Here is a 12,506-nt window from a genome sequence, read left to right as displayed (position 1 = left end):
GAGCATAAATCAATGACCAAGTATCTCAACCATCCCTAAACGGTAAAAATTACTACAAGCACATTAAAAATGCTCTGCTTGCCCGTTTAGAGTCATTGTCGCCTCATTTCTCTAACGAACATCAGTGCTAGCAAGTTTTGCAAACAATATCAAATTCTATGAAGGAAAGTAAGTCAGATGGTATTGCCAATTGCCGCGTAGGATGAAACAGCTACTTAGAGTCTTTCATTAAAAACTGAAAAAAAAATCAGTCATGGGAAATAAGCTACATTGTCCATTATCTACAAAAGATGGGGCTGTCATAAATAACTCATCAACAAATAAGGAGAAAGCCCGTTACCCAATATTCTTCTTGGTACCCCAGGCCCCACCAAATCTTTCGCCCTAGTGAACAACAACAATGACAACAACAAAAAGAAGACCTGTTTGAGTCATTGGCTAATTTCATTTAGAGGAAAATACAGATACTGGGGTCAAAACAAATCGCAAGGTGTAAAAATAAACCATAAATTCCATAGTCTGTCCCTGGTCTGTTTGCATGATTTGGGCTGTCATCACCGGCCTGGCCAAACCGGGTAAGTCGTCTGATTCCTCTACCGTTACCACCCAGTGCTGGAACTGGAAGGAACCACACACATCAGCTAGCCCAACTTCCTCACTTTGCTGGTAGGGAGGATGGCAGAGGCTGGACCGCATCCTCCCAGGATCACATCTGTCCTTTCAGCATCCCCCATAGTGATACTCATACCTGATGCAAGCATCCCAGAAAGTAAAGCTTACACAATCTTTTAAAACATCCGTCTTCAGAAGCCAGAAGCGCGAAGGGAGAGCAAAATGACGCTACGTACACGAGTCACAGGAGCTGCAGTCCCTGTACTGATGCATTCGTGGGCTGCTCCGGCTCGCAAGGTGGTCTCCCTACCGAGTCGGTCAGGTCAGGATCTAAACAAACTTAGGCGATTTGCCTTCGTGAAATAACTACCTGAGACAACAAGAACTGTCACTCCCCAAAGCTGCTGAACTGCCCTAGACTGGGATTCCAGAATGAGTCAGAACATGGCTTGTATTAAACCACACACTCCAAAGTTCAATTTGCCTGGAGGTCTAGGCACTAACACACCGGCTCCGTTCTCCGTTTTTCCAAAGCCACGTCCCAGAGGAGGCTGCAAACAGAGGGAGGGAATGGGCACCGGGGAACCCTGCACGCTCTTCCGCTCCGCCAAGCAGGCACACGCATTCATACCAGGGCGGGCATGTGGACCCTAATCCCTTCTTAGTGGAAAACACACATTTTCAAAATGAATCCCCGATCTAGAACGAATTACCGTAATAGCCACAGCCGGAGCGAGTCCGCTGATGAGAAACGCAGATCTGGCCACCTGCTTTGAGACGCCTTGGACCACCACGCCGCCTGGGTCTTTAAAGTCGGGCCTTTTCAGGTAGGGCATCTGCCCTCCTAAATCGCGTTTATATCCCAGGACAAGAGAGACGATGCCTCCCTTAGTCTTTGAACTAGGCTGCTCCTCCCGTATCCATTTCTGCTGAACACAGCCTTGTTATCTTTGCAGAGAGAGAGAGAGAGAGGGAGAGAGAGGAGGGAGAGAGAGAGAAAATAAATAAATAAAATAAAATAAAGATAAAAACCAAGGGGACAATTGCACCACTGCAGATCCCAAGAGAAGTAAGCGCAAAACTACAGCAACGTCAAATGAAATCCTCAGCAACTAGGAAAACCCCCACATGCGATGGGCTGTCAGCTCGGTGCAGCCGGGGCGCGCTGTGCCCGGAACCACGGGAGGCCGGCGTCTCCGCAGCCTGTGTCCCTGCCAGCTCCCCCACGCTCACCCTGGCCAGGCAAGTTGTGGTCCCTGCGTGCAGGACAGACAGACGGAGCACGCGCCACAGCCCGCAGGCCGGCCGGGCGCACCCGCGAGGCGCTGGGGGCGCGGGGGGCGGAGGGGCCACATTGTCTGCGTCCCGGCTTTGGCTGCGTGGTGGCGGCCGCGGGGACGCAAGGGCAGAAGGAAGCGCACCTCCAGCCGGGGCTGCCGGCCGTGCGGGTCGCGGTGCGGTCGCGGGGAGCCCCGGCTGCTCCCGCGGCAACTCCGGCGGCAGGCCCGGGGCGCGGAGGGCCGGGGGGAGGCGCTGGACAAGCGCCCCAGCGCGCATCCTCCAGCCTGCCCCCCCGGAGCCCCCGGAGCCCCCGGACCCCCGGACCCCCGGACCCCCGCGCTGCGCGGGACACGATTGTCTACCCCCCCCCCCCCAGCTCCGGTTCACAAGGGGTGGGTGTGGGCTGGGAAGGGGGATTACGTAGGTCTCTCCGCCCCCTCCCCTGACACCTCCTCGCCGCCGGGGGGGGGGGGGGCGGGGGGAGGCGCCGCGATCCCGCTCGGGGGCTCCTTTGTTTCTCTCCGGTGCGCCCGGCGGACCCGACCCGGGGTCCCCCCCCCCCCCGCCCCGGGATGCCCGCGCGGCCCCGGGCTGACAATTGAACCTCGCGGGAGAAGCGGGAGGGTGGGGAGGAGGGTGGATCCCGGGCCCCGGGAGGGAGGGAGGGCGCTGCCGGGGCCTCGGGAGCCGCGGGGAAGCCGCCCAGGGAAGGGCGGGGGCGGCGGGCTGGGTCCCCGCCCGGCGCCCGCTTACCTTGGCCGCCGTGGCCTGGGCGCAGGTCGAGCTGCAGCCGGCGCGCAGGTTAGAGGCGGGGCGGGGGCGGGGGCGGGGGGCACTGCCGCGGGGCTCGGGCGGCCGGGGGCACGGGGAGCGCAGCCGCGGGCCGGCGGGCGCGGCTGGAGACGCGGTGAGAGACGCGGTTAGAGACGCGGCTAGAGACGCGCGGCGCTGCGGAGGCCCCCTCGGCGCCCGATGCGCGGTAGCGCAGCGCACTTCATCGCCTTCTCCTCCCGCCGCACCCCTCCCTCCCCGCCGGCTCCGCGGGGGGCACCCCGCTCCCCGAGCCAACCACGAGCCCAGCTCGCGCTCCTTAGCGCTGCCCCGCCCTGCAGCCTCCGCGCACCCCCGCCCCGGCCCGCCTCCCCCCCCCCCCCGCAGACAGCGATCCCGCGCCCCGCCGGCCCCTGCTTCCCACGCCCGCGGGCGTCCCGGCTCGGCAGCACCAGCCCGGCCCGCTGGGCCCCTTTGTGTCGGTGCAGGCGGCGTGTTCAGGAAGGATCTGGCGTAGCCGCCCCAGGACGGACAGGTGCCCTGGGGCTCTGGCCTTACACACTTCCCCCACCTGCCCTCGACGCGGGCACCGCCGTCCGCACCCGCCTGGGCACCGACCCGTGTGCCTGCACCACAGACGCACGACGCGTTTGCGATCACGAACGCAAATGGTGCAAATGACTCTCCAGAAAATCTGTTGTTGGGCAAGACTAGCTTCCCACCCGGGTTTTATAGGACACCGCTCGCTGTGGCAGGATGCTAGAACGCAAAGGAAGCAACGAATAAACCCCCTCCTTGCACAGCCAACCAGGACGCATGGAGAACTGAAATGTTAGTCGCTGTTGGCTGCTGGCGGCTCCGGGGGGGGGGGGGGGGTGAACCTACATGCACTTGGTCGGTATTTGGCCGGATGTGTTCACGTAGGATGCAGTGGTTTTGAGCACATAATCTCCAGAGTCTGTGATTCCTCGAACTAACTGCATTCTTCCGAGTGCTTGTTTATTTATGCCCATTCTCCCGCCCGGCATCCCCTACACGAGACAGTTTACACCCTGGGGAAATCTTTCCCCCACCCCAAACTCCAGCTCCTCATTGACGTCAATGAACAGACTTCTCTAAACCAAGTCTTCTACCCCAAGCGCTGTAGGATGGGATGCTTCTCAACGGCTCTCCTTTCACTGACTCAACTCTTGATTTCTCTTTCACAACCAGTTCTCAAAAGCAAAAGACTTGGAAGATGTGAAGGCACCTTCTCCAGCTGGACTCCTCTGTCCAAGGAGGCACACGTCGTCAGGCCTTCCCTATCCCCGTTCCACCAGGGCTGGGGGTGGAACTCCTCCTTTCCTGACAGACACTGTCTTGCCTGACACCCTTAGGTGTCCTGATCAGATGAGCTCAAAGCTAGCGCTTTGCAAACCTCAACTGAGGCTCCACGCAGAGCATTGGCCACACGTTTCTCCAGATTTTGCACCCTATGTGAAGAAGACCCTCCAAGAATAGACTAAAGCCGGCTGCAGCAGTAAATAGCAGCATCAACCAACTGTGTGAAGTTTGCAACCAGAGACTTGAACAGAAACAAAAACTCCGCCATAAACCAGCACCCATGGTTTCTAAATTAGCACAGTTGATCACCAAACCAAAGAAAGTTCTTTACTTCAGTGAATTGTCAAGATGTTCAGCTCTTTATTTTCAGTGATGCACCATCAACCAGGCTCGGAGGCACTTCTCCCTGTTCCCTGTGTCATGGAGATAATTGGACAAGTCAACATCTTTCATAAGGTTACTGAAGCAGCAATCCTGAAGTGTGCTTGATTTTCCTCGGGAGAATTTCCTTTTCTTAAACTGAAGGCAAAAGATAAGAAAGCAGAAGTACACAAACTCTCGCATTCTAACGTGCTGAGTAGATAAAGAAACTCTTTATAAAGTGGCATCTCCATTTTGGGGACAATGGCAGCACACATGCTCGCCCACACTTACTGTCCTCTGTATTGTCCACACTCACACTGTCGGGTTTACTCCCCACGGTCCCCACTGCAGCCTGGGAGCATCACCCTGTTTTACAGAGAAGAAAACCAAGCCTACATGGGTTCTATACTTGCTTTAAGGTCTCCTAGCCAGCAGAAGACCTCAAATCCAGAATTAACTGGCTTTGGCTTCTTGAACCCAAAATGAGGCATATTTGGTGGAGAAGTAAAAAGAGTTGTCATAAATTTTAAAACCATCCATTTGTGAATCATATTTATGAAGCTTCTAAGAGACTCCCAACAGTGTTATAGAGAGCGTAAAATCAGGTCACGGTCCCAGGGCCCCCGACAATACTAATCTCGCATAAGGTCATAAGATGATGAAGGCGTTTTGAGAAGCATATTCAAAAGCTGGGTGTTATCATGAGAGTGATGTAACCTTGTGTGTGCAACTTTCGTCACTCAGGGAGGGACAGGCACGTATCTCAGGATATGCAGATAAAGACGAGCAAACAGCATTCTGTGTAAGTGGCACCTACAATGCTGAGAAAGCTAGTGACTTGAGCTAACCAAGGGATCCCCTTTAGGAATAGAGCTTCATCATAATGTCAGATGTGAATGGCTTATAGCAAAGTACCAAGCAGCTGAGACTGTGTTCATGGCGTCATGTCTGACACTGTCTCCATAAGACCAGTCGTATCCGTGATACAAAATTATCATGGGCGTCCAACTTTGGTGAGCTGAACAAGTTACCTAGAGAAACCAGGCCTTCCTCTTATGGAGGCAAGAGGATTTTAATTAGCGAATGACTAGGGAATGGCAGTGACTATCTTGGCAGCGATGAAAACCTTAGGAGGTTTTGGGATCAAGGGTGGGTCTCTCAAACAGAGACCGAGATTACATGAAGCAGTATAAGACTTTTCTTATATGAATTTACTCACTCTTACAACAATATTTTTAATGTGCTAATTTGTAGGACTATAACCTTGAAGAAGATAGAGTCTGACTTCATGGAGATCCAAGTTAAGAGTCCTAAAACCTCTAATTAAACAAGCGAGCATTCTGTATTTGGTAGATGAAGTGATAGGTGAAATGGGGGGCCCATCGTCACCTATTACATAGGGCCATAGATTCAGACCCAGGGGTGGGGAGTGAGGTTGGGAGTCAAAGGACAGACTTCTTAGAATTAATGATGCCTAAGCTGATTGAGGCTTAAAGAATCAGTAGGAGTTGGCAGGTGAAGGGAGTGAAGGAAGAGGACCCTAGATCAATCTGTCAAGGTCAGAAGATAGGCAGAGAGGTGTGTAGCATATTCAAGAAAACTTCTTGAATTTTCTGATTCTGATTGAAATGCAGAGCAATGCAGAGGTGTAGCAGTGTCTTATTATGGTTTTAGTTTGCATTTTCCTATGAATTAATGAGGGTGAACCTCTTCTCATGTTCTTATTTTCCATTTTTAGTGAAGAGTCTGTTCAAAACTTTTGCCCAGTTTTAAATGGGCTGTTTCTTTCCTGTTGAGTTTTAGAGTTCTATATGTGTTCTAGATACAAGTTCTTTGTCAGAAATATGATTTCTAAATATTTCCTCCAACTCTGTGGCTTGTCTTTGTCTGTTTCTTTCACAGAACAGTTTCTAAGATTGAAGGAGTTCAACTTACTAACTTTCTTTTATGAATCATTCGATTAACCCAAGGTTACAAGGAGTTTGGCTGGGTTTTGTTTTTGTTTTTTGTTTGCTTGTTTGGTTGGTTTTTACAACTTTTACACTTAGGTCTTTGATTCACTCAGAATTATTATTATTTTTCTAGATGTGAGGTATAAGTCACGGAATCTGTTTCTTTGTCTGTTTTTTGCATATGGATGTTAAATCATTCCAGTACTATATGTTGGAAAGACTATCTTTTCTTAATTGAATTGCCTTTGTAAACTTTCAGAAATAAACATTGGTAAGGGTGTCTTTCTGGATTCCCTGTTCTGTACCGATGAGCTGCTTGGCAATCCTTTTGCCAATATTACACTATCTTAATTACATAGATTAACCTTAAGTCTTGAAATCATGTCGAGTCCTCCAAACTTATCCTTTTTTTCCCCCAAATCATTTTGTCTATTCTCACACATTTGCTTTTACATATAAATTTTAGAATCGATTTATCAATATCTACAAGAAATTCCTGCTAAGGTTTTGATTTTAAATCTGTTAAATTCATCTATCAATTTCAGAAGAACTGACATTTTAACAATCTTCCAATTTCTTTCAGTATTCCAATCCATAAACTTAGTGTACCTTTGCATTTACTTAGGTTTTCTTTAATTTATTTCATATACATGTGTTCTTAGGTATATACCTAAGAATTACATTTTTGGTCCTACTATGAAAGATATTAATTTTAATTTTAAATTTCACTTTGTATTAAAATGTACCTGGCATTCAGGTTTTTTTCCTGGCATTCAGTTTTATTTTTTATTTTATTTTTATTTATTTTTATTTATTTTTTGGCATTCAGTTTTAATCAATTATGGACATGCAGTCATGCAGCCACAGAAATTATTGCCAAGAAGAAGTAAGTTTACAGATTCCTAGATGCAGGACATGCCATGCAGGGCCATATGGCAAAGTACCTGGATCAGTCAGGAGACAGAAAAGGCAAAAGGAGACAATGGCCCAGAGCCGTTATTTTCTTCTGCAGGAAGAAATCAGGGGAGCAGGACAGGGAAGTTTGAACAAACTTCGAACTGGATAGTTTGAATAATTTTAGTGGGCTCCAAGCTAGAGAGGTGGTCTCAAGTTGTTCTGTACTTAGCCCTGGGGAAAAATTGTCTTGGTATGTGAAAGTTAGATAAAGTAAATGGTTGGGAGTATGCCCTCAGAATTAGTTGGCTTGTATGTGAAAGGTGTATCCATAGGAAGGTGGGTCATTCCCCAGGCAGCAAGGCCCCTAAAATGTTAAAATGTTGTAAAATACAGAAAATTTAAAAACATGATTAATATAGACTTGGTCATTACTAGAACAGAAGAAAAAAAGGAAGAATTTTTTTGTATATTTATATTTTATCGTGTGATCTTGCTAAACTCATTTATTAATTCTAGGAGCTTTTGTGAAACTACTTGGAATTTTCAGTGTAGACAATTATGTTGTCTGTGAACAGAGAGAATTTTATTTCTTCTTTTTCAATCTGCATTCTTCTTTGGTGTTATCTCACTGGCTATCTTTTTATTTCTTGCATGTATTTTAATATTATTAAGTCAGTAATTTATTATTTTTTGAGCTTCGGGGTAAGGATGAGTAACACTTAAAGAGCATACACACTTGTGGTCAAGTTAAATACATAAATACAGTATGATGTAAGTGCTAGAACAGAGATGCTCTGTCAGGATGATTGGACTGAGCATGCTAATTGTGGCTGGGAAGCTAGAGAAACCTCCACTAACAGGGCTTTCAAGGAAGAAAAGGACTTTGTTGAATGGCTAAACATCCCAAGAAAAAATAACAGTGCACATGAAAGTGCAGAAATACTAAAAGAATAGAATGTACCTGGTGAAGAGTTCAACTTAAGTAGAACAAAAAGAGAGATGATCAAGGATAACTGGATAGAAAGGTTGGGGATAGATTGTGGTGAGCTGAATATGCCCTGCTCTAGATTTTAGACTTAATTCTGTAAGTAATGGAGAACCATGATGCTTTTTAAAGCCAGCAAGTAAAACAACAAGATTTGTCATTTAAAGGTATAATAAAAAGAAATAAAGGTATAATAAAGTGTCCAGTGTGCTTTTAAGATTGTAATAACTTTAGATTATTAAGATGTGTTGATAACAGAATTGTCAGGACAGGATGGCAGCTGGCTAATATGCTTTCACCCACCTTTCCATCATAGTATTTATTAAGGAGCACAAGACAAAGAACAGGGGCAGACCATGATGAACTCTGAATGTTTATCAACAAAACTGATAAACAGTTTTGAACAAACTAATCAACAGGATTTTTCACTAATCAAAGTACAGCATAGGCATTGAAACACAGCCAGACAGAAAAACAAAAATATAGGAATAAATATTACTGTATTTCCCTTTCTTGGAAATGCAAAGCCTTCATTTACAAAAAGAAGTAGAGGATAGTGATAAAGAATATGGACTCAAATCAATGACTGGGTTTGAAAACATGGTTCTACCATTGCTTTATGTTCTTAAAAAATTTACTTAAATTCGATTTTCTTATATATGAAGTCCACTTACTAAGATTATTTACCTTAAAAATTGTTAAGGTTGAAGTGGAATAACAAATGTGAAGCTCATAGCATTGAGTGTGGTGGCATTCAATACCCCTTAGCTTGTTCCATCAGTTGTATTTTTTATATAAATCCATTTGGGGATTTGAACACGCTGCAATGTATGTACTGTTTGAAAGCATCTGGACAAAAGTTAGGTATTTAAAATATTGAGGGACGCCTAGGTGGCTCAGTGGCTAAGCATCTGCCTTGGGCCCAGGGCATGATCCTGGAGTCCGGGGATCGAGTCCTGTGTGGGGCTACCTGCATGGAGCCTGCTTCCCCCTCTGCCTATGTCTCTGCCCCTCTCTTTCTGTGTCTCTCATGAATAAATAAATAAAATCTTTAAAAAAAATAAAATATGGAAAATGTTTTTCAAAGAGATTTTTAAAAACTAATTCATACAAAAGTGGGACAAAGTACTCTCAAAAAAATTAATGGATGATTTAAAATTAGCGATGAAAGCATTAAAAACTTTTACATAGCCTTGTGAATGAAATAAGTGCAAATTAAATTGAGAGACGATTTGCACTAATTAAGTTGCCCCTCCCCCACCAAAATACACATTAAAAAAATTACTAGTCAGGATGCAATGCACTTCTGCTAGTGAGGAAAGTACTCTATTCCAACATATCTGAAGGGTAATTTGTCACTTGTTTATGAATCTTCATGTGTTTAAATGTAGCTGCATCAGTTAGTTTTGGTGCATAACAAACCATCCCAAAATTTAGTTGATTAGAACAACCATGTATTATTTCTCATCAGTCTGTAGGTTGGCTATAAATTGCTGATCTGTGCCAGACTAAGCTGATCTCAGCTGGGCTCATCCATGTGGGCAGTTGGCAGGTTTCCTGGGAGCTGCTGATCTAGGACAATCTCATCCAGGACAGCTTGGCTCTCTTCCATATGATCACTCATCCTTCAGCAAACAGTCCAGGCTTGTTCTCATGGCAGCAGCTAGGGTGAGAGAGAGAGAGAGAGAGAGAGACAGAGAGAGAGAGAGAGAGAGAGAGAGAGAGCAAGTATGCAAGGCCTCCAAGGTCTAGGCTCAGAACTGGCACACTGTCATTGCTACCACACTCCATTGGCCGGAACCTGTCATGAGACCAGCCCAGATTCAAGAAATGGGGAAATAGACTCCACCTCTTGATGGGAGGAACTGTGTGTTCACAATATTAAAGGGTATGAATACAGAGAAAGACAGAGGATTGGCGGAGAAGGACAAACATTATATGGTCTCCTTCATTTAGGGAATATAAAAAACAGTGAAAGGGAATAAAGGGGAAAGGAGAGAAAATGAGTGGGAAATATAGATGAGGGTGACAGCACCTGAGAGACTCCTAACTCTGGGAAATGAACAAGGGGTGGTGGAAAGGGAGGTGGGTGGAGGGATGGGGTGACTGGGTGACGGGCACTGAGGGGGGCACTTGACATGATGAGCACTGGGTGTTATTCTGTATGTTGGCAAATCAAACTCCAATAAAAATACATACAAAAAAAAAAAAAAAAAAAGAGGATTGGGCCCCAAAGTGGCGGTGTATGAGAAACAAAAGAGACAAGATCACATTGGCCAAAACCTGAGCAGGTGAGCAGGATTCTCACAATTGCATCCTTGGTATGAAGGACTGAGGAGCACATTCCTGAACTATGTATCACATGCTCTGTCCCGTGGGCTCTAGATGATTGACACCATATGACACCACACAAGGTAGGATACATGCAGAGAAATTAAAGTACATATGGTTAGAATAATGATTAAGTAATGATGAAAAGTTCAATTAGTTGACATATTATCAAAAGTTCTAATAATCAGATGTTTTTTATTTGATCAGCCATGAAACATTTATAAAAATGGACTATAAACAAGGCTACAAAATAAACCTCCAGAACATCTAGACTGATGTCTAGACTGATATATGCCTCATATATTATAATAGATTAACAGATTAAAATATCTTTGTATTCCTTCACATTTTCCTCTATAGGATAAATATTCCCTGTTTTTTCTTCCTAGGTTTTAACTTCAAAATCTCAGATCTTGCTGGTATACCTTAGACAGGTCCTGCAATTCTTTCGATGTAAAACCTATTTCCTCCTGGAAAACAGAAGGTAATCAGCAGTACCCAATCCTAATATATCAGGATGGAAATGATGACAGGAGATGAAGGAACAGCATCATCATGTAAGGTTTCTGCCTCAAGTGAACATCTGTGAGGGCCTGGGTGGCTCAGTTGGTAAAGTGTTTGCCTTCAGCTCAGGTCATGATCCCAGGGTCCTGGAATCAAGTCCCCATTGGGCTCCCTGCCTCATGGGGAGCTTGCTTCTCCCTTTCTCAATTCCCCCTGCTGGTGCAGGCTCTCTCTCTGTTGAATAAATAAATAAAACCTTAAAAAAAAAAAAAAAAAGGTGAATATCTGTGAGAACTAGAGCAAGGGAAGCTTTCTCTCCTTTATCAAGGGAGAGAGAGCTGCAGGCCCAAGATGTTCCAGGAAGTCAACTAAATGTTCCATTCCCGTGTCTCAGGGTCCCAGTCTTATCAGAGACCCCACAATGATATAGATGACCTATTAAGGATGTTGTTCAGTTTCCTTTGCAGCACTCTCTTCCAATAGGATTCTTGGCCTGATTTTCAGCAGTGTCTAACCTGAGGCTGAAGGACCTCAGGGTTTCCCAAAACCCTGTCATGGAGACCTCTGGCTTTCATGGTATGCTGCAGGTGGATAGTTTGTTAAAGGATCCAGAGCAATCAAGGAAACCCAGCCAGGATGTCATCCTTACCACCTACAAAAATAGTTAAATTTTTTTTCTTTATTTCAAATAGTGTGCACCCAAAAAAGGCAACTTTTTTCACTGAGCAGATCTGTACCCAAATGTCCAATGTTTTTGTGCCCTAGACATCAGCTGGGACCTCCATACAGTGTTGGTTTTTGTTTGTTTGTTTGTTTGTTTTGTTTTGTTTTTTTGTTTTTTTTACACTGGGGTTCTTGATGTCTTCACGATTGGCTCAAACTTCAGTTCCACACTCTGAGGCAGTTTGAAGCCTACTAACATCTTCACATTTCCAGTGTGCTCATAGTCTCACAGCCACCTCTGCCCATGGACAACTTCCTCAGTGTTTTTTTGTTTTTTTTTTTGTAATGCACTGTATTGACACAGTCGCGATACCCACCTCAAAAAGGGGAGAAAATAAAAGGGGAAAAAACCTACTTATGAAAGTATTTCTGGATGTTTGGAGGTAGGTTGTGGGGAAGAGAGGTGGTGTTGCAAACATTTCCTGACTCGGTATTTAACCATCTTGTTAAAATTCTTTTGGGTCACCTTGCCACCCCATTTCACTGACTCCTCTCTTCCCAGGGTTGCTCATTTCCTGCCATCCAAATTCCCTTGGAATCCAAAAAGGGTTTTGTCCTCACTGTTATAGAGAGCTGGAGTTCAGCTTTCCCGTAATTCCTACTACCGAACTTTCCCACACAAACCCCCAGCCCAGCAGGAAAGGTCTGCTATTCCACGGAAGCCACCTTTGTTATTAGCTATACGAATTATAAATAATAAAATTTAAATAGTAAAATTTGCTTTTCTCTAACACTGTCCTGGTCTTGTGAGTTATCGTTATCCT

At 45.8% G+C, this 12,506-nt stretch overlaps 1 protein-coding gene and 2 long non-coding RNA genes across 9 annotated transcripts in view; 1 reads left to right on the top strand and 2 right to left on the bottom strand.

Moving 5' to 3' along the window:
• Nucleotides 1-3,362, bottom strand: part of HECW1 (HECT, C2 and WW domain containing E3 ubiquitin protein ligase 1) — a 441,224-nt gene extending 437,862 nt beyond the window's left edge. For 2 of the 5 annotated variants that reach the window (XM_072791659.1, XM_072791663.1), the window contains exons 1-2: nt 2,647-2,882; nt 1,326-1,560 (exon numbers count right to left, since the gene is read on the bottom strand). In XM_072791659.1, the coding sequence (XP_072647760.1) occupies nt 1,326-1,448 (123 nt within the window). In that variant the 5' untranslated portion in view covers nt 1,449-1,560; nt 2,647-2,882. Of the gene's footprint in view, nt 1-1,325; nt 1,561-2,033; nt 2,163-2,646; nt 2,883-3,235 lie in introns of those variants that run through there. The other 3 variants (XM_072791661.1, XM_072791660.1, XM_072791662.1) reach the window with 3 other exon arrangements.
• Nucleotides 2,575-6,584, top strand: LOC140613173 (uncharacterized). Its single transcript, XR_012014341.1, has 2 exons — nt 2,575-2,694; nt 3,877-6,584. It is a non-coding gene; the product is annotated as an uncharacterized lncRNA (long non-coding RNA).
• A 3,032-nt stretch (nt 6,585-9,616) lies between these two features.
• LOC140613170 (uncharacterized) overlaps nt 9,617-12,506 on the bottom strand; it is a 90,830-nt gene continuing 87,940 nt past the window's right edge. For 2 of the 3 annotated variants that reach the window (XR_012014333.1, XR_012014332.1), the window contains 2 exons: nt 10,493-10,565; nt 9,617-9,847 (listed from right to left, as the gene is read on the bottom strand). This is a non-coding gene — a long non-coding RNA (uncharacterized lncRNA). Of the gene's footprint in view, nt 9,848-10,467; nt 10,566-12,506 lie in introns of all 3 variants that reach the window. The other variant, XR_012014334.1, reaches the window with a different exon arrangement.

The sequence above is a fragment of the Canis lupus genome, chromosome 21 (assembly GCF_048164855.1).
Source record: "Canis lupus baileyi chromosome 21, mCanLup2.hap1, whole genome shotgun sequence".
NCBI lineage: Eukaryota > Metazoa > Chordata > Mammalia > Carnivora > Canidae > Canis > Canis lupus.
This window is presented reverse-complemented; position numbering and strand designations above follow the sequence as displayed.